Source organism: Poecilia latipinna, unplaced genomic scaffold (assembly GCF_001443285.1).
Source record: "Poecilia latipinna isolate Pla-1442-1.1 unplaced genomic scaffold, P_latipinna-1.0 Scaffold481, whole genome shotgun sequence".
Classification (NCBI taxonomy): Eukaryota; Metazoa; Chordata; class Actinopteri; order Cyprinodontiformes; family Poeciliidae; genus Poecilia; species Poecilia latipinna.
Window position 1 is genome coordinate 155,317 of NW_015113097.1, and position 20,352 is coordinate 175,668.

The 20,352-nt window shown below is 39.3% G+C and overlaps 2 protein-coding genes across 3 annotated transcripts; both read right to left on the reverse strand.

Moving 5' to 3' along the window:
- Window positions 1–2,379: 2,379 nt before the first annotated feature.
- On the reverse strand, window positions 2,380–9,438 carry prpsap2 (phosphoribosyl pyrophosphate synthetase-associated protein 2). The gene is made up of 10 exons (XM_015039742.1): window positions 8,843–9,438; window positions 7,529–7,581; window positions 7,366–7,432; window positions 6,568–6,740; window positions 5,766–5,881; window positions 5,575–5,630; window positions 4,868–5,013; window positions 4,654–4,724; window positions 4,234–4,380; window positions 2,380–2,786 (listed from the first exon to the last, which is right to left on the reverse strand). Exons 1-10 carry the CDS (start codon window positions 9,004–9,006, stop codon window positions 2,628–2,630), a joined length of 1,152 nt encoding a protein of 383 aa, XP_014895228.1. The 5' UTR covers window positions 9,007–9,438; the 3' UTR covers window positions 2,380–2,627.
- A 792-nt stretch (window positions 9,439–10,230) lies between these two features.
- Window positions 10,231–16,088, reverse strand: LOC106951948 (uncharacterized). 2 transcript variants are annotated; one of them, XM_015039743.1, is made up of 7 exons: window positions 15,968–16,088; window positions 12,810–12,905; window positions 12,561–12,702; window positions 12,334–12,442; window positions 11,886–11,970; window positions 11,382–11,573; window positions 10,231–10,927 (listed from the first exon to the last, which is right to left on the reverse strand). In XM_015039743.1, the coding sequence occupies exons 1-7, from the start codon at window positions 16,047–16,049 to the stop codon at window positions 10,800–10,802; spliced, it is 834 nt and encodes a 277-aa protein (XP_014895229.1). In that variant the 5' UTR covers window positions 16,050–16,088; the 3' UTR covers window positions 10,231–10,799. The 2 variants fall into 2 exon arrangements, with proteins under 2 accessions (XP_014895229.1, XP_014895230.1); XM_015039744.1 differs by lacking the exon at window positions 15,968–16,088 and adding an exon at window positions 14,361–14,507.
- Between the last annotated feature and the right edge of the window lie 4,264 nt (window positions 16,089–20,352).

The window sequence follows — 20,352 nt, forward strand, 5'->3', positions numbered from 1 at the left end:
TTTTGTATTAAACTACTATAAAACTTGTAATAGTGCCGAATATACATGCACTAATGTTAGTCAGGGTGTTGCAAATAACTTAAAAGTGTCAGAATTCATTCATGATATAATTCAAAGTGTATTCAGATGTTGGTAAACTGCCCCATGCAGACCATCGTGGTTCTTCGTGCAGCCTCTGAGTTGTAGTTTGTCTCATAAGTGTCCGTCTTCCTGTCAGTCTGTATTTACCTTCAGGATGTCCAGAGACGTTTAGCAAGCATTAGTTTTTTTTCTGAGTTCTGCAGAAAAGAAAAAATATAAAACCAAAAATCAGGGCTGTAGTAGAAAGTCTTGTGATTTGAAAAAATGCAACGACAATGCCAGGTGCATTAAATGTTTTTACCCTCTTTCTGATATGTGCTTCTACAGAAGCACATATTTGCTTTATTTATTTACAAATAAAGCAAAAAAAGAAACAGCGGCAGAATATGGAGAAGCCATGAAAAGTTGTGATCCAGAGCCGAATGAATCCACATTCCAGTTATTATTAAGGACAACTCTAGTCTAAAACTGATCTATTGTCTGAGCTACAGGGAGCCAGTGTAAGGACTTTTGTACTTTATTGGTTTTAGTGAGAACGTAAGCAGCAGCGTTCTGGATCAGCTGCAGCTGTCTGACCTTTCAGGCAGGCCTGTAAAGGCTGTTACAGTGATCAGTTTGAATAAACGCATCAGTTTCTCAAGATCGTGTTGGGATATTAGTCCTTTGACCCTGAAGATGTTCAGGCCCAGATTTCTGGCCTGATCCAAAGTTTCTGAGCTAGTCGAAGCAAGCATAAGAATTGTAAGCTATTATTTTGACACAAGCACCTTTCATTAACCAAGCAGCAAAAGGTTTTCTGATTTTATCAGCATAGATCTGCGTCAAGGCTGACTGGCAGATTTAGTCTATGAGGCATATCATCCAGCACAGGTGTCTCCCTTCAGCTCCTACGCGTCTGAACTTGCGCGATTTTTCTGCACAACCTCTGAAAATATCTCTCCTTCTGAAAGACACAACTTTGATAAGTTTTAGCACCAACTTCACCGCCTCACTGCCTGTGGGGGGAAAACAGTTTAAAGCTGAACAAACCAAATGAATCTTCCTCTCAGCACTGCATTTGAATACTGAACAATTCGGCTGTTCTCCATGTTGGCCAGCTGACAAAAAAGGTCAGTGTGCAGTTCCTCAAATGGCAATGCCTGGTTCCTCTGATTGCAACCTGGGGAGAAGAGAGCAGTTGTTACTGCTCAGGTTTAGATCCCCCCCGCTGCCGCCGCCGCCCCACCTCCCACCCTCTCCTCCAGTCCATCAGATTAAGCTGCACCAGGTTTCCTGTTTTAATTTGAGGAAGTGGCTCGGTTAACGTTTAGCGGCCAGTTCCTCTTTCAGTCCACATTTAAACATTCTTCCGCAGTGCGCTCTCTCAGTTGCAAAATGAAGGAGGCCCGGCAGCTTCAGAGTCATGCAGGTGTGTGGGTTTTTATATTTTGTTACGCGCTTCCATAGCATAGATGTCAGATAAACTCAGGATTTCAGAGTAACTCCCAGAGCAACTGTGTTTTATCGTGTAAAGGAGACTTTACTTGGAGATCTTCAGGCGTTTTTTTTTTTTTTTCGGGTCATCTCAGATGAAGTCTCTGCCCCTGGACTTGGTCAAAGCTCCTCAGCGGAGTAAAATCACCCTGAGGCGTTTGGAACAAGTTCAGGGTTCGAGACACAAAGTCTACAGGTGCAAGAAAGCCGAGAGACAGCAGGACTTGGTCCATTTGCATAGCTACAGTCTGAGTTTCAAATGTCTTCTACTTCTCTCATTGACTGTCACATGTCTGCATTTACACTGAGCCATTTATGGTCCTGTGAACCAATGTAAAACACTGCATAGTACAAGCGAATTGACACAGGAACTTATGGCCATAAATAAATACAGAGCAGTCAGATGATTTGCATGTTTTCAGTGGTTTGACACATCTAGAATTTGAGGAAAAAATAGAAATCAGAATTGTCTCCTAAATTTACTGCATTTTAATTACTTTAAAATGTTGCAGTGTCAAACATAGAGCAGCCATACAGCATAATTAATAAAAAAAAAAAACTGATGTTTGGTAGAGATTAATACCTTTATGATGATTGTTAACCATCCAATTCCAGCTGGACATCAACACATTTGGCCTCTGCTTCCTGACTGAAAGCATGACTAAAAGTTTCATGTTCAGGTGTGAAGGTGGCAAACTGAAGTAGCTCTTGTTCCTGAAATGTACCCACGCTTCGCTTGTGCTATCACGTCTATATTTACAGCCAATAAAGTCAGACGTGCCACTTCAGGCTAGAGAAAAACAAGTGACAAAAAAAAGACAACACTTCTGAAAGAGTAACAGCTTTATTTGCTACAAGTTGCAGCATACAGGGAAAAAAAAAAAACATTAGTGAGGACCCTGTAGTAATATTGAGCATGAACTTTATTGTTCTTGCCTCGTGTGTGACATTTGGTAAATAAAACCGACAGATTTATCGGCAACCTAGACAGGAAGAACAGACCGACGCAGAGATCTGCCCTGAGTCTGTGCGAGTGGAAATGTGCTGGAATGTAAACGTCTCTTGGTGTCGCCTCAGTCGTCCACAGTGATGTTGCGGAACAGGTAGGACATGGACTCTCCGTTGTGGATGCGGCGGATGGCCTCAGCCAGGATCAGACTCACGTCCACGGTTTTGATCTTCGGACACTGCAGCTTCTGCACCTCGTGAGGAACGGTGTTGGTCACGACCACCTGCATGTGTTGGAGCAAAACTATGGAGGCTCAGAGGTGCCGCAATTCAAATCAGTCGATAAATGATTTGCTAAACTGTTATGTAGATTGTGATTTATTTCTGAGTAAATGTGGTAATAACCCAAAATGATCATCATTACACATTCAAAGCCTACAAATGTAATAATATTTCAAAACCAACTATTTCTAACCATTTATGGAATAAATATTAACTTGTAAAATGCATATTCGAATTTAGAAATTAACCGTTTGAAACATATTTACATATGAAATGACTAAAAGTGACTTCGGTTGAGTTAATCAGTAAAATGTTTGGGTTGATATTCACTCTTTTATGTTGTTTTATTTATTTGTTTACTCTAAAAATGATGCTACATTTGAATATTATGATGTATATATATTATTTTAAAAATTCAAAGTGGTGTGCCTCTTGACCTTCTGTAATATATTTATTTATTCACTAATAAAGCATTTCCATATAAATACAAATCCCGACATTTGTTGTGTCTCCTGTTTTAATTCTTCAACAATAATGAGCTCGTAAATAAATGTAACAATGTGGACGTCATGTCTAACTAAAAAAATAAATAAATAAATAAATAATAAAAAAAAAAAATATATATATATATATATATATATATATATATTTTTTTTTTTTTCATTAACAGCTGAAGAAACTAAATGTCAGTAAAACTAATGCTACATATTTTATCAGTATGGAGTAATAAATCAAAAACATCACAATCAGTACTTTTCTTTCCAACATTCCTGTAAAGTAGCTGACAAACCAGCTTTACTTGGTTTGTGTCTTGTCATGAAAAGTTCTCCATAAATGTTCAGTTAAACTCAGATCTGGATTGTTTGCTGGTCATGAACACCAAGCTGACCTTTTCACATGGGAAAGATGGTCTTTCTAACAGTGACTGTGTTTATTTGCCTTTTTCCAGCAGAGTTTCAGAGTAATTTCCATTGTTTCAGCTGACAGTTGTGTTGTTGGGCCATGTTTTCTATCAATGGCTGACAGGTGGAAAATATCCTAAAGCTCTGAGGTCACTCAGTTTTAGCTCCAGATTCCAGAATAAGACTTGTTCAGGTATCTGTTTTAGAAATACCAATAAGAGACGCTGTATAATTTTCTTCATCTGGTCTGAGAAAAGATGAGCCATTAAATATGAAATCACTTTGTTCTTTTCCTAAAGACATACTTTATAAAGCCAGAATGTTTATTTTTTCCATTTAATTCTTTTGTGATACATCTGATTTTTTCCTTTTTTGGTGGAAAATCAAATAAACAAAGAACCTGTCCAGTGCAGTAATTCCATATTTCTGCTAAGGGCTGTCATAAAATCTCACTTTTCATTGTTTCAGATGCATTAACTTATTGCACATCGTTTCATAGCTGCAAAATATTTTCTTTCACTGTCAAATCTTCACATGAGACCTTTACCTCATCTATAGCAGACTCATCTATTAGTCTGGGAGCTTCTGCAGACAGCAGTCCATGTGTAGCCATGATGTAGATCTTGTACGCTCCTCTCTCCTTCAGGCTTTCTGCTGCTGCAACAAAGTCATCCACATCATCTATGATGTCATCCTGGGGAAGAGGTCACATGTTAGAGAGCAAAGACATGTTTTACATCACAGATATTTTTCCTAACTGTCTGGAGAAAAAAGAAATAGATGGCAGAAGGTCTCCAATAGACTGCAATATCCTGATATTTCAACTCTATGAGAAATTTCCTAGAGTAAAACCAGCAGCACAAGAGAGATAAAGTACAGCACAAGTTCATAAAATCCTAGATTGGTTACATTTCTCATAACGCATGTAACAATGCTTTTTATTTTCTTTGCAGCCAGCGAAGCTTACCACAATGATGGCAATTCTCCCACCTACGTCTCCGACGACGGTGATGGGAGGCTTCTCCTTCGGCATCATCACTGAGAAACAGATAAGTTACTGGTCTGAGTCAGGACACGCTCAGTTCGTGCTTCTACGCTGATCAACTTAAATGGTTGTCATTCAGTAATTCTCCAATTTTACTAAAGCCAGTTTACTTGACATAGTGTGTCATCCGACTTACATGGCAGCTCTAGGCCTGTGTGTCCTGCTGTGGTCCGGGACAGCGGGGGGGAATGTCGGCCATCTGCCATGTCCGACTCGGAATGCTGCGCCTCCCCATGCATCACTGCCAGGCCGAGTCTCAGCCTCTCGGCGTAAGCTTGGGCCCTGGAGCAGATAAACAGGCAGACATGGAGGAGACAAAAGGAAACAACAATGGCTACAGAAACTTTCAATCAGACGAGCCAAAGGCTGAAGAAAGGAGTTGGCAAAGGAAAATACGCCTGCAAAGAAGAGTTGACGCAAAACAAACAAAAAAAAAGGTTAAGGGCTTATACTGAAGTGTTTCATTGGAATGTAGGACAGAAATTGCATCTGCAACTCCTTCTTCACAGGCAAAACTCAAATTCAAAGATGATTTTACCATTCAAAAGTTTTCCATGTGAATAAAACAAAAAGAAACAGCTTTATTTGTCTGGGTTTATCAAGCAAATTAGCATAAAAACACATTGTAGCATACATTATACATAAACATAACCTGCTTGATGAAGGAATGGCATCATAACATGATATAAAGGTAGAAAAAAGTCATTTTGCATAGTGACTCAATTCTTTTAACAGGCCACCTAAATAGGCATTGTAGTGATTTAAATGCGAACTTCACTATGTTTTATCAGGCAAACCATTTGAATTATTATTATTATTATTAAGCTCTGAGTTTCTTGTTACCGTTTAGCAGCAGATGGAGACTTTGCAACAATGACAGCATTCCTGTAGTCTGGGATCTATTAAGAAAGAGACAGAATCTATGAGTGTATCCTAAGAAATAAAAAGGTGAAATACTACAGACTTTACTGTAAGACTGAGTTTCTCAGAGAAAAATGAACAGTTTGATATTTTGTGCCTTCAGCATGATGTACCTCTTCTTGGATGTACTGGATGAGAAAAGGGGAAGCTCGGAGGTTGTCAATGGGGAAGTTAAAGAATCCCTGGATCTCCTTCTGGTGAAGATCCATAGTGATGATATGAGTAAGCCCTGCAGCAGAATATAAGGCTTCAGTTCAGAAGGAGCTTCAGAGCAAAATGACAATAGCAAAGAAATCTACAGAGATCCGTCAGCCGCACTGCAGTGTTCAAATCGCGTGGAAAAAGTTACGGTAATTGTTTTGAAGGAATGAATGCAGCACATTCAAGAATCTGTAAATTGTTCCCAAGCTTTGGGTAATATAATCATGAAACTAATTTTCTACGATCAAATAACCTTTATCAAGAATAATTTCCAGACTTTAAGTCTGCACAGACATCATGTTTCCAGCTGCTTCGAAATGGTGCAAAAAGTAGGTTACGCTATGAAATGTGACCGAGTCGTAGTTTGTGGCTCCAACTGCTTCAACTCGGTGGTTTGGTTTGTGAAAACTGAGCTATTCTGAGCTATGCAAAAGCATCGCACATAGTCACATGTCGACAGCAGTGATAAACTTTGGGAGTTTATCACTTTTGATGTTGAGGCTTCTGATGATGACTTCCTGACGTCAAAGGAAGTCACAAAAATGTATCGAAATTTGATTTATTATATTTAAAATGAGTTTTTAGATCATGAACACAAACATTAAGAAAGTAATTAGTGGGAATCACTTAGTTTAGTCCACAGCTGTGCAAACCTTACCACAGCATACCAACAGTGACTGGCTTCCCAGTTGTAAATGTGCAGCTCTGGCTCACCGGCTTTAGCCAACATGGAAGCGAGCAGCTTGCAGACGATGGATCCTCTCTTCCTCATCTTGCACTGCTTGCTGTAGGGAAAGTAGGGAATGACCCCAATGATGTTCTTGGCACACGATGTCTTCAGAGCGTAAGCCATCACCAGCAGCTCCATGACGGCCGTGTTGACGTCCCTGAAAAATCAAAGCAGGGGTTAAACGTCTGGTTGAGAGTCACAAATAAAAGCTGAGCAACGTGATATCTGCTTTCTAGCTAGTTAAATAAAAAAAAAGGGAAACAAATACGATTTCAGCATAATCATGATTATTGCTGAAACTTGCAATTACTAAAAGGATTTACCTACATATATTTTCCCAATAATATGCTATTTTTACAATAACAATATCAACAGCACAGGTTAGCTATTAAGCGTACTTCAGGTGTGAACATTAAGGATGGTCACAATCCATCCCACTGGCCAGATTTATTATCAATATGCAAAGCATGCACGTCGGCCACTTGGAGTATAATACCGTACCAAATAATGCAGGCGAGTAGCCCTTTGAGATGGTAAGTTATGAAGTTTGCTTTTTGATATATTTGGCAGCTCCAGCACAGATTAGATCATTGCTATATTCTGGTTCATGTCACAGGAATTCAACAAGTTCGTACTTTTTTTTGTCCTTATTTTTTTGTGCATTCTTCTCCTGAATGTCCTTCCATAATTTATTTAGTTTCTTTTGTTGCTCATTAAATAAGCTCAATAATTCAGTTTTAATATATTAGTGTGTAGCTGCACGATTAAAAGTCTAAAATTACCTTGGAATGGTCTGAATAATAAAAATGTCTTGTCCTCGGACAGATTCCTTTACCTCTACTCGAGTCTCTGCAGAAAAGAAAAGAAAAAAATCACTGTGGGTTGAGATGCGATAAAGTCCTTATAGAGTGGGTCAGCAGTTATCTGGACACAGCTAAGCCTTACCTGTGTTTGACTCCTGATAAACTACCGACCTGCCCAGCTCCACACCCAGGCGTCTGTCAAAATAAAGTATTAAATCTGACTTAAAATAAACACAAATTAGACATTTTGATGATTAAACTGTTTTCTAAGAGAAATAAGTGTTTTTCAGAGACATCAACAGAAAGGTGACATTCCTAAAAAGAAATCTAACAGCACTATGCCAAGTGGTGCATTACCAATTGGTAGACTGGCTTCAGATTAGCATTACGGAGTTAGCATTAGATATATATTTTTTTTTTGCATAGAGTGACACACAATGACTTAGAACTCTGAAGAGCTGATCCATAAACAAAGTAAAAGATTAAATAAAGCAGATTCAAGATCTAGGTCAATAGAAATAGCGGTGTACCAATCGCTGGTTAAACACTGAGAAATCAGAAATCTTTTTCACTGTTCATTTGTGAAATGTGTCAAAAGCAAAACATCCCAGTTTCTTTTAGCATGTTTGGAATGTAAACCAATGGAAGAACAACATGTTCTGTGCTTTTCAGATACACAAGTCCTGAGATAAAAAGGAAAGGAATAGTACATAGTCAGAGGAAAGGAGGGAGGGGTGTTTTTCTGAACAGTGGGAGGCAGTGGTTGCTAAACCACAGTTGTTTTTTTCATCTTAGAAATGTTTATTTGTAGATTTTGAGTTGTTGGTTTATTATTCTCACTTCAGTAAATAACCTGGAATTGGAACATTTTAATTTTGCTGGATAATGTTTTTGCACAACATCAATTTCCCAACAGATATTATCATAAGAAAGCCAAAAGTTTATTTTTTTATTTTATTAAGCATTCATATCTGAGGTGTTTTTAGCATTTCTGGACTGACAGTTTTGTACTATATACATTACAACATTAATCCTCAAAAATACAACTTGCCTGATAACTGTGCACGTAGTATTTCGTGGAACTCTAGTCTGGAAACACATTTATTTCTCCATGTTCACTCAGACCTGAACATTTTCTTATTTTCATGCTTTTTCACACTCGTTAGAAACCCGGAATGTCTTGTTTGTAATGGCAAAACCTTTGACAGGAATAGAAGAGCAAACATGCAGTAACTAGAGCGTACGCTGCGTCCTCTAATTCAGGAATTTTACCTGGAAATCCACCATACTTCTTTCCCACCGTTAGTAATAAAACACAGTTATACCCTTGCCATGCTTTGTTTATTGATAAAATTATACACTCCTTCAACAGGGTACCTATGTCAGAAAATGGGCAAATAACTGCACATTCACTCGGTTATTATTCTTAACGACATTCATAAAGAATTAGACTCACTCTGTTATCCTCTTGGCCAGCTCGGTGCAGGCAGTGGAAGAGTTGGCAGAAAAAACCCGATAGTCGCTTCTTGAGATATTCATTTTTGTGTAGCCATACGACAGCTTGGAAGTCTGAGAGTAAGGAACCAGGGACCTGTGACCTCCAAAACGCCTTATGGGCATTCTGCTTTGCTTTGGCAAATATGAGAAATGTGTTGAGGTTTGACCCCAAAAGCAAACCGAGAGAAAAATCTTAAAAGTCCCCCGTGGATGTCAGGAAACCCACAGTATGTGTCCTCAGCTCTGCGCGTAAACTAAAAAACACAAAGGCCACATGTTTCCCACGTCACGTGGAGTCAGAGGTGAAGCGCTTGATGGAGAAGAAACAAAAAGACTGAACCAACACTGACTATGAGCTCGGCTGAGTTGAGTGTTTTCATGCGGTGAGTGAGGCTTTCAGAAGAGACGAGCTGTTTTAACAGCTGACTGCACTGAATCTGAACGATAACTCAGATAAATGCACATCCAGCAAAGTTCGACTGAAACTAAACTCCGTTTTGAGAATTGAAATCTGTTCACTACGCAGCATTCTTTCAGCTGCAGTAATAACACCGCCCCCAGGCAGACGTTCATTGGATGGTGCAAACAGTGACGTTCAAGAGAGCCAATCAGAGAGCTCCCATTCTTTCTCTTGTTCTTCTTTCTCGTGTTCTTTCATAAGTTTAACTCCGCTACTGCCATCTGCTGGAGTGGCAAAACTCCACTGTTTATTCATCGTTCAAGCTTGTGTTTACTGGTGCGGTTCAGAAAGGACCCAGCGTTTTCGGTGAGCTTGAGAAATTTCTTTGTGTGTTCCTAAAAGGCAAACACTTAGGGGTTAATCTCACACTGTGTTTGTTTTCCACATCCCTGCCCTTCTTTGTATCTCTTCAATAAATATATTTTCTTGTCACTTTATAATAAAATTATTTACCAAAAAGATTGCTGCAAGTCAATGACTCGATGCAATCTATTAGGTTTCTTAAGATAGAAAAGTTTTTAAACTAATTTGAATAATGAATCGAAATGGACTGGCCTATTTGATCACTCGGATCGATTAAAATGACTTTTTTGTAACCTTGAGATGACATGTTATGAATTAAACTGAATTGAATTAAGATAATAGATGGATGTCTGAATGGATGTAAGGAAATGAAGAAAGAAATGGAGATTTGCAGTAATAATGTAGACGTTTGCAAGGTGCGGTATGGGTGTAAAGAGTAACCAGCAGGGAACTAAGGTCACGACCCTGGGGGACACTAGAGGAGATTTTACTGCAAATCTAGACTCTCTGAGGTCCAATAGAGAATTTTCCTGTGTGGTTCTAGTAAATGGTGATGAGACAAAAGGGGAAAAGATTCTCTTTAAGTTGGTGGTAACTTTCCTTTATCAGCATAACACTTGAAATAAACATTAGCAGCATGTTATCCAAAGCAGCGTAACACAAATATGAAGTCTTAAGATTAATATTATGGCTGCCACTAAAAGTAAAAAATAGGAGATCTTATATACTTTCACCTTAACTCAGCAGCTACATGTCTGTCTACAAACCCATCTTTAATGTTTTAATAAATAAAACTGTGTGTACTGAAACTCTACAGTTTTCTGTCTGTTAGCACAGTGTGTACAGGTTTACATCATATTTAAATTCTCTCACAGTTTGTTAGAAAAAGGCTGTGGCTCGGATGCATCTATCCATGCAAAGGGCTCCAGAAACTCATGATTTTATCAGTTGAGGAACTTCATAACTACTTCTGTTCAGAGAGGTCAAGGCAACAGAACAATCCTGCCCTAACTTTTAATCTCAGCTCACTGTTCCTCTCTTCGATCTTCTCACTTCTAGTTTTACCGTCTTTCTTCCTCTTCACTGCAGTTTGCGCCGCCTTCCATGTTCCCACCCTCTGCCTACGTGTGCTGCAGGTGGTGGCTTCTCACTTTTAGCCTTTCAGCACTTTATCTTTGAGCAGGTCCAAAATGACCTGCCTCTCCTGGCTCTCCAGTTCAAACCGCCGCTCCCTCTCTTTTCTCTCCGCTTCCAGACGTTCTCTCTCCAGAGCGATCTTACCTGAAGTGAAGAATGACAAACGATTGTTTACTGACAAAGTACACATATTTTCATTCCAGTAACCATGCATGAGGTGATGAGTGAACAGAGCCACCACTTGGCACATTGTATAAAATGTTGAATTTTAACACTGAGGTAAAATTGTCACATTTGATAATTGAGAAATGTATTAAATTTGATTTGATGGTTTCACCCTTGACTTAAATGTGTGTGTGTGTGTGTGTGTGTGTGTGTGTGTGTGTGTGTGTGTGTGTGTGTGTGTGTGTGTCTTATTTATCTAAGATTGTTTACAAATGGGCTAATATTTTAAACCAGAATTAAATTCTGTTTCAGGTCCACTAAGACCTTGGGTCAGCCCTGTGAGTGATTTCATTCAAACAGCACAGACAAATCTTTGAACCCCCAATTTCTGATAAAGCAAAGCTGGAGTTAAATTCAGCAAAAGAAATCCCACTCCTCTGAATCTCCAGCTCTTCTCGACGTAGAGAAAGCTCCTCCTCCCGGAGCCGCTGCTCCGCCTCCGAGCGCTTCTCCAGAAAGCTCAGGATCTCTGAGTAGGTCTGGCAGCAACACTGGCAGGGCCGCTTGGCTGTGGGCGCCGCTGACAGCTCTGCCATGTGCTCACGCTCTTCTTCTGCTTCTGTAACTGCGAGAAAAACATTAGAACCAGGAGGAAACGGAGCAGGCAGGGATTATTCCAAAATATCTAAGAAACACAAAGAAAATATATAGGTGCTTCAGCTGAAGAGAAAGCTCCACATTTTTAAAAAAGTCAACAAACACTTGATTTTGTGGACCAATCAGCTAGTTCTACAAATGTTTATATCAGATTTTTTGTACAGAGTCATATTGAATTTTTCACCCTTCTCGATATATCTCTGAAACATTTTTTTTTTTAAATGTACAAAATAAAGGCCTTTACTTTGATGTGCTGCAAAGCGCAGTGAATCTGTATTACCTAAAGGGGGCAGCCGTGTGACGTTAGGCTTGTCTGGTTCTGTAAGAGTTAGTTCCTCTATTAGATGATTCCTTGGCTCTTCATCCTGAACATGACAGATAAAAAAAAAGCTTTACAAACAAAACTTTTTCTTTTTTTTTTATGTAGAATACATATGCCAACTCAGCTACATTTAGAACAGACACAGTTCAAGGTGATGATTAGTCAATTTTAGTTGATCTAAGTTCTAACTATTTCTGCATTTCAAATGAGTGTTTTAGACTGTAAGGATAAAAACAAAGAGAAATCCTGAGCAGAGACATACAGATTATTCCAACTCTACATGGAAAAATGCCAGATGTTAGGAGCCTGGGCACCTCGAAACTTGAGACCTTTTTTCTTGCTGCAAGGCAAAAGTCCAAATTGTTAAAAATGTCTTATTACTGAACATGGTTCCACTGACGCTCACCTGATATTTTGCACCGTCACCACTGACCAGCAGCCCCTTCTCAGCCTCTAGCTCCAAAACCTCGTGGAGCAAATCTTCCTTTTGGGCATACAACTTCTCCGTTCCAAACCTGTGTTAAAAGCAAAGCACTCATTCCGGTAGCATGAGTTTGATAACATGCCATGACACATGTTTGACATCCCCTTGTCAAACGTTGCACTTACTATAAGGTATGAAAGTAAACCAACCTGCGCAAACTGGGAAAGTCTTGTTTCTTGTAGTAGTCCAGCAGCAACATGGTCCTCTCCCGACATCTCCTGGCATCTACCTCGAAGCTCTCCTCCTGGAGGGCCGCGGTGATGATCTCCCCCACCCGGGCCCACATCCGCCCTGACAAAGCGAACGACAGCAGAACATAGCATATCAAATAAAGGCTGAAGTTTGACCCATGTTTGTGTTTACAGTAGAATAGTGTCTTCAAAGAAACAAAAACCCACCTGGCTCTTTAGAACCGAACGGGTTCTGGGCGATGACCTCCCTCAGAAGGATGATGTCATGCCTCGCCGAGAAACGCACCTGACGCTTTCGGGGCGCTGTGAAAGGGGCAGGAAATAGAAAACTCTTCAGCTAGAAGCAGAAATTATGAGAAGAACACGGTGTAGCATAATGGGAAAACGTCTGGAAAAACAGGAGTTTTGTTTTGTGTCTTTGTGAACACTCTGAAAACACCATTCCCACCACGAAACATAATGGCGGCAGATCACGATTTTTCTTTTCAGCACGAATAGCAAGAAGAGGATTAAGTGGAGAAGCAGCCGAAATGTTCAGGTTCTCGAGGTTCTCCAGATGTTCACATTTAGAATGACAATCATTATAGTCATCCTTTGAAAAACATACGAAGCCTGTCTGCAAGTTCACCAGAATCCATGTAAAAAGAACTAAGCTAATACGTAGAAAGTCCTTTGGTCAGAGCATGCAAACGCAAACTGCGTTTGGGGAAGCCAGCACCATACAATGAACACACCGTCCCCCCATGAAACATAATGCTGTAGGGATGCTTTTCATCAGCAGGGACAGGGAAACAAGTCAGAGTAAATGACAAGACGGTTGGAGCTAAATATAGAGCAATCCTAGAAGAAAATCTCTTAAAAGGTCTTGTGTGACTTGAATGGCATAAAGGTCCAAACCTAAATCCAGTTGAGAATCTCTGGTATCGCTTGAAAATTCAGGTTCCGATGAACACCCTAGCCATTCTAAAAACACAAAAAACTTAAGGAAAAAAAACCTAAAAAATCAGTTGCTACAACTCTAGAGCTAGCAGGGACATATCCAAACAAATCTGCAATGAGTTGCTATAAGATTTTTATTCCAAAAATCTGGATAAATAATGGACTTTTAGGATTATTAATAGCAATTGTTAAATTATGTATTTGTTTCCTTCTACATAAGAGTTACACATTACTTTGTCTTGGTTTATCATATGAAATAAATACATTTTTGTGAATGAGTTGTGAAGAAATGTATTATTGTTTTTTACAAAGAACAATGCTGATCTCACCCAATATAAAGAATTCAAACATTTTAAAAGTAATATAAGAGTTGCAGATAATGTATGACGATCATAAATAAACGGCCTATGAAAATACAACTCTACCAGAGTTTAGGCGCTTCAGCAAAACCACATTTCCTGGCTTCAAACTTAAGTAATGTGAGTCAGAGAGGGATCCAATCAGAAAAGCTTTATTTGATCCCTTCCCACTAACTTAGCACCACATAAGTGATTTTTAAGAAAAAGAGAAAACAGATCATGTTTGACAGAAAACAGCAGCTTGGCATTCTGTGTATAAGCGACTTGCAGATACAGAAGTAAAGCACTCAGCGTGAACGACAGCCAGTCCCCCCCCACAGCGGCTGCAGCAGCAGCACTTCCACCGCGTCAGAGGAGGTGGAGCATCTGTGCACAAGTGCACCGAGGCGACTGCGGTGCTGGGCATGTTGGCGCTAGACCTCCCGAGACGCGCCAGGCGTGGAACTCTGAAAAATCTCACCGTTGTTGATCGGGACTTCCACCACCACCCGGTCCATGTTTGTGTTCGGCGCATCCGGGAACCGCATGACGCCGACAGTACACGTCCACTCACCAGTACAGGTTTCACTCTGACGTGTGAGCCAACTTGGCGGAGGAGCAACGCTCTTCTCTTGAACTTGTAATGATTTTATACGACCACAAGATGGAGCCCGGAAGCTGTTAATGACAGCGGGATCAAGCAACACGTAATGTCTTGTGTTGCGCAGTGTTTAACGGACATCCACAACCTACATGACAACTATGAGGACACACAAGCTCCAGAATTATGTCAATAAAATTGTATGTTATATTTTAATTGGATTATATTAAGTTCTGCTCACAGGGTTAACAGGTCCAGGAGTGTTAAACTTTGAAATATCTCTGCTTCGACGCACCTGAGTCAAATAAACAGGCCATTACCCAGCCAGCATGCCCAGGTGGGCCCCATGTGGGGGAAAGGAGGGCAGACTATATGGGTCCCATAGGCCATTAGAAGGACTCTGGAGAACTAAACTACATACTCAGGAGGCAATTCAACCATTTTCAGGTGTGATGGACCAGGAACACTTTTAAAAGTGTCAGCATCCTTTTCTCTGGGCGACCTCCTCCAGTTCCTTCTGGGGGATCCCAAGGCCTTCCCAGGACAGACAGGAAGTTCTTGTGGTTTTCCCAATTTTTTTTCCCGGCTGCTCTTGATCAGATGTCTGACCATCTGAATTCTTTCAACTTCTTTGAAGATTGAAGACTTCTTTCAACTTGAAGGAGCAGTTGCGCTACTTGCACTGGCTTCAACAGTCCAATAGAGCTCAATTGAAACTTCCTCAAACGGGAAATTCGCTTTAAAAATGTCAGAAAGGAAATCTACAAAACAGTGTGATGCTGTCACGTTAATATGGACCAAAATCTCAGAGAAAGTTTTTATATCTTTGCAAAATGTTTCAATAGAACTTAGAATAATGCCTGTAACCCAGTTTTTCACTAGTCATCCAATAAAGTGGCCAATGAGCATAAAATGCCATTAATTCAACTAGCACAGTTAAAGAGGGCCAACAATTTACACATTATCTGTGACTACAGAACATTTCTTTGTAAATGTTGGGTGAAGAGTGAAGTTTATAACTAACATTGTATCTGGAGCCAAAAATTGGCCCTCTGTTCAACAAGCTTCTTGAAAATCTGATCTTGTAACAGGCACTCTTCCTCAACAGACGAGTGAATCTAAAAGATTGCTAAGAAAAGACAAGAATGAAAATGTTGCAAAGTGCAAATGTTGACCTGGGATGGTAGATCGTTGAGGAAGCTGTGATTAATGTGAATTTAAACAAAAAGAGCCAGTCAAAAGTACTGTACATTACAATTAAGGACCAACATAATCATAATAAAATGAAAAGAACCAAATGTAGTTCCACCAATTTCAAAATTATGACATATTTCGTTTGACTTTGGTTTTGTTTTTATTACAAGGTGCACATATATTCTCCATAATGTAATTAAAGGAATTTAAATAGAGTCCTGCTTTATTATAATTACGTGGTTAAGGGGAATAAGTGTGTGAAGCATGAGTCAGAGCAGTGAACGCCCTCTAACCTGTCAGTGATGGTGAAGGTTTCCTCTGTTTAGAAGAGAAATGACAGCCGCCATAACAGTAAACCAGCAGGAAACAATGCATCACTCTGACACTGATCAGCTGAAGGTGGTCAGACAAAAAGAAATGAGTGCGATAAGAGCTATCTGCCTCTGCTGCATACAATATGTGTCATGTAAGTACAACTCATCACCATGGTAATGCACATGAAAGAATAGGAAGCAGGCAAGCTCCAGCTGCCTGCAACCCAGCAGCTGCCAAACTCTCTGCTCAGATGTCAGTGGACTGTTAATTAGTCAGGACACACAGTCCTCGTCCTGCTGGGATCAAAGACTGTTTCCTGTAGGTGCTTCAGAGTAGAGCAACCAGTAAATGGACAGCATGAAGATATTTTTCTCCTACCTGCCTTTGACCATGCCGTTACCTTGTAACCTTAAAAAGGTGCCTAATATACCAATATAGGTACCTTTCTCTTTTGGTATCTAGATCATATGTGTCAAAAAAATCGAGATCAAACTCAAGATTATAGCTTTTTATGTGAGACTCCAGAGGGACGCATAAATAGGACCTTGAAGATCACCGTTTTGTGCTCAAGTATTATTTTATCAAATCAAAGCAGTTTTGTAACGGCATACTGTCAAGCTACATCAATCGGAAATTCGCTGAAAAAATCAACAGACTCCCACATTTTTTCCACCGGTTTATCGCAAATAAACTTGTGAAATGGTTGAAAACATTGGGTTTAAGTGATGCTAACTCCCACCTGCAGGTGGCAATATGTCTCACTTCTGACCCGCGATTGATGTGGCGAATAACAGGAAGTCGCATTTGCAGTCTTAAATGAGCACAGATATTTCTAAGTTAGCACCTCAAAATCAGTGATTTTGATTGCAATAAAATCCCAAAAAACAATTGCAAAATAATCGGTGTTAAAAGATGTTCAATATGATTTTATTTTAAGAAGAACTTATCAAATGAGGTAGTTATTTATTAATATTTTATCAGTTTTGTCAATAGGTCATTCTGGAACAACCGACCCTTGGAGAACATTCATGATGCTGATGTGACCCAATTAGTGTGACAGTCCTGCTCTAGAATATAGATGCTACGTTAGCATGAAGGGGCTGACCTTTTATCACCAAAACACATTTACTATATCTGTACAAAAAACATTGGAAATGCACCGCAGTGAACAGCCACATTTAGGTAAAGAGGAAGTTTAAGGTTTTCATGATGAATTGATTCAAAAGTTACAGCATTGTTTATGATTTTCAACAGTTTTTCTTTCCATGTGGCATGAAATGAGGCATTGTACAAGTCTTCATATCCCTTAAACTGTGGTGTTCCCCACAGTTTAATGCTGCCATCCCAAGTTTTTTTTTTTTTTTAGCAACCTGAATACCTTTGCAAAATACTCACCCTAGTGAATGTGTCAGTTTTGCTTTCAGCTTGGCATTGGAGCTATCGATAACATTGTTTTATTAATAGCATCTATTTGATCAGTTCCTATAGTGATGAGTCATATGCTGTGTTCTGCATGACAAGCTGAAGTGATGGATCTCTGCTCAGAACCTGCAAACAATATTTTTCTGTGTACTCAATGTTTACTCCGCTGTAACAAACAGACTTCTGTTTGAAAGCGATGGGAATATGATCAGGGCCACCATTAGAAATAAATTCTCATACTGAAAACATGAAGGACTCGATGCAAGCTGAAAATCCAATCATCTGCCTTGTAACCAAGGAAGGACTGCAGATCGTGGCTTCTTAGATTAAGCTTGTAGTTATTCAACGTGTTTGGTATCCATGGCAGCCAGTGCTTGTTGGGGCCTTCTTATTTAGTTACACTTGTCTGCATCCTTGTAACTTCGTGCACATGCTATGTGAGTAAAAGTCAGCTACGCACTGTCTGCAAGGCGCAGACAGACACGTTCTGGGAGGCCTTTGGATGACTGTGGCTCTGATCTCCTCCATGTCTGCCTCGAGTTCTGGGGAGTTCTGGTTGTGTTCCCCAATAGACTTGTCGGTCTTCAGAGGGTTAGTAAATATACCAGAAATGGTCCTAAATATGACAGGTAAACAAGTACACACACATATTTTCTGTTCATTCGCTTCCTAAACAAACAAATGTAGGCGTGTGCAAAACCCGCAAGATGTGAGGAAGGTACACAGGACTGTGGAATCTGACTGACAGTCTTGACCTTTTCAACCATGAGTCGTCCTTATGGGAGTTCAGAGTAATTCCACCGAAGATGAGTCAGACGGAGGATGACGCTCCCCTCAAACACACACACACACACACACTGCCCCTATCAATCTCTCCGTCCACTCCCCTCCTTTCTCTCTTTTCATCTCATCTACTTTACTTTCAGTCAGTTTAGCCTCTCTTCTTATTGCATCTGCATTTCCCTGTTATACAAAAATTTCTGTCCACATTTTTGTTTCATCCTTTCCTTTTTTTACTGCTGTGATGTTTTAAAAGCTCAGAAATGCTCTGCAGTTTGTTTATTGGTTGCATGAAAATGAATGAACGAATGAATGAAGGGAAATGCTGCTAATATGACAACATATCTGCACTACGCTGGCAAATAGAAACAGACATTTCTATGTGAAGTGTCATTGAACAGGCTGCTAGTGAGACTCTTTCTTGATATTACAAGAGACCATGTTTGCTTTAATTTCTTTTAAAGAAAATCATCAGTCGGGGATTTAGGATCACAGTTTCTACAGCTGTACTCTCAGCAGCAGCTCTGGAACTGTCTAATTATAGTACAGAGATGCAACTGATGAAATATCTCCAAAACCCACAAGGAAAGACGGTTTTCTACACTTTCAAAAGTCATTATTTAAATAGCAACAACAATGAAACCACAACTGACATAAAAACAGTCCATATGCATGTATGCTACTTGAACGTGATGAATTGTGCTGATGTTTAGCTCATCTAAAGACACTATGTTAGAAATTGAGAGGTTTTCCCAGCTTACCTTTTTGTGCTTGGCAGGCTATATAGTCAAAACAAATCTGGATTTTGAGATTTTGTGTGGTAGATGAACACAGACACTGAGATTTATGCAAACACTTTTTATGAATCTTTAAGATGTCTTCAGCAGAACAACAATATCTAACACCACATTTTATGTATAACATGTCCGACTTCCAGCACTGCACCAAACATTATGCGAGGGACCCTAAAGTTAATCCACAATATATAAAAAAAAAAGCCAAAATTGTCAGCTGCGTCTTTGTGATTTGTGCTTTTTCTGTCTGTATTTCATCGAAATCCTCCGTTTCACTGAATTGTCCAACTTTTTTTTTCTTTTTCCTTTAGCTTCAAAGTTACTGAATGTATTAAACAGTTTCCATGGCAACTTGTATTCTGGGCAGTGGAAAACAAACACAATAAATTAGTTAGAGAGCATATGTCCCTGCAGCCCATGTACTGCTGCACTGTAGCATTTATAAAAAGAAACATGGTAATGACATGAAAAACATCGTCATTGGTTGAAAAATCTAACAATATGCACAGCTCTGATAAGAAGTTAATAAATACTCATCATGGGCATGAACGCTCAACCAATTTTGGGCTTTTAATTTTTTTTCAAATCAACAAACAACCTCAATGATTTTAAAAAAAGGAGTTTGAATTTAACTTTTTTCAATGCAGATTTTCCATAATTTGTTATTTATACAAGATCAAATATATACACTCACTACCATTAAAGATCGTTCAGTAAAATACACCTTGATCACTGACTCAATGAAGACAATAAACAGTATTTGGCATAGTCTTTGCCAGAGTTGGAAGCATTGGTAACACTTTATTTGAAGGAGGTGAATAAGACTGTCATGACACTGTCATAAACATGACATAACCCCTGTCATAAACAGGAATAAGCCTTCATGAATATTTATGACTGTTGTCATAAAGCGTCATTTGGTAAATTATGACACTTTTAATACAAAGTTGACATTATTCAAAATGTCTGTTATGACAACTTGACATTAACCAAGAAATCATTACTGTTTAAACTTTACCTTTAATAACAAAGTTACCTAATTTTTAAAGTGCAATCAGTAATACTTTTATAACAAATTTATATCAGTAATGATTTCTTGGTTAATGTCAAGTTGTCATAACAAAGACATTTTGAATAATGTCAACTTTGTATTAAAAGTGTCATAATTTACCGAATGACGCTTTATGACAACAGCCATAAATATTCATGAAGGCTTATTCATGTTCATGACAGGTGTTATGTCATGTTTATGACAGTGTCATGACAGCCTTACTCACCTCCCTTCAAATAAAGTGTTACCGAAGCATTTATTTAAACTGGTTGGTTTCCTGGCACAGTCATGGCTTTTGTGTAGGAAAACTTAGTAT

Bases quoted from the DNA above. Each gene is read 5' to 3' on its own strand.
- LOC106951948 (XM_015039743.1), bottom strand. From the start codon at position 16,049: ATGCATTGTTTCCTGCTGGTTTACTGTTATGGCGGCTGTCATTTCTCT. The intron at 12,906-15,967 runs GTTAGAGGGCGT...CCCCTTTCACAG, and splicing joins ACCTTCACCATCACTGACAG to CGCCCCGAAAGCGTCAGGTG. The intron at 11,971-12,333 runs GTGAGCGTCAGT...TGTCATGTTCAG, and splicing joins GTGACGGTGCAAAATATCAG to GATGAAGAGCCAAGGAATCA.
- prpsap2 (XM_015039742.1), bottom strand. From the start codon at position 9,006: ATGCCCATAAGGCGTTTTGGAGGTCACAGGTCCCTGGTTCCTTACTCT. The intron at 7,433-7,528 runs GTAAGGCTTAGC...TCTTTTCTGCAG, and splicing joins TTATCAGGAGTCAAACACAG to AGACTCGAGTAGAGGTAAAG. The intron at 5,631-5,765 runs GTACATCATGCT...CTTTCTTAATAG, and splicing joins TCCAGTACATCCAAGAAGAG to ATCCCAGACTACAGGAATGC.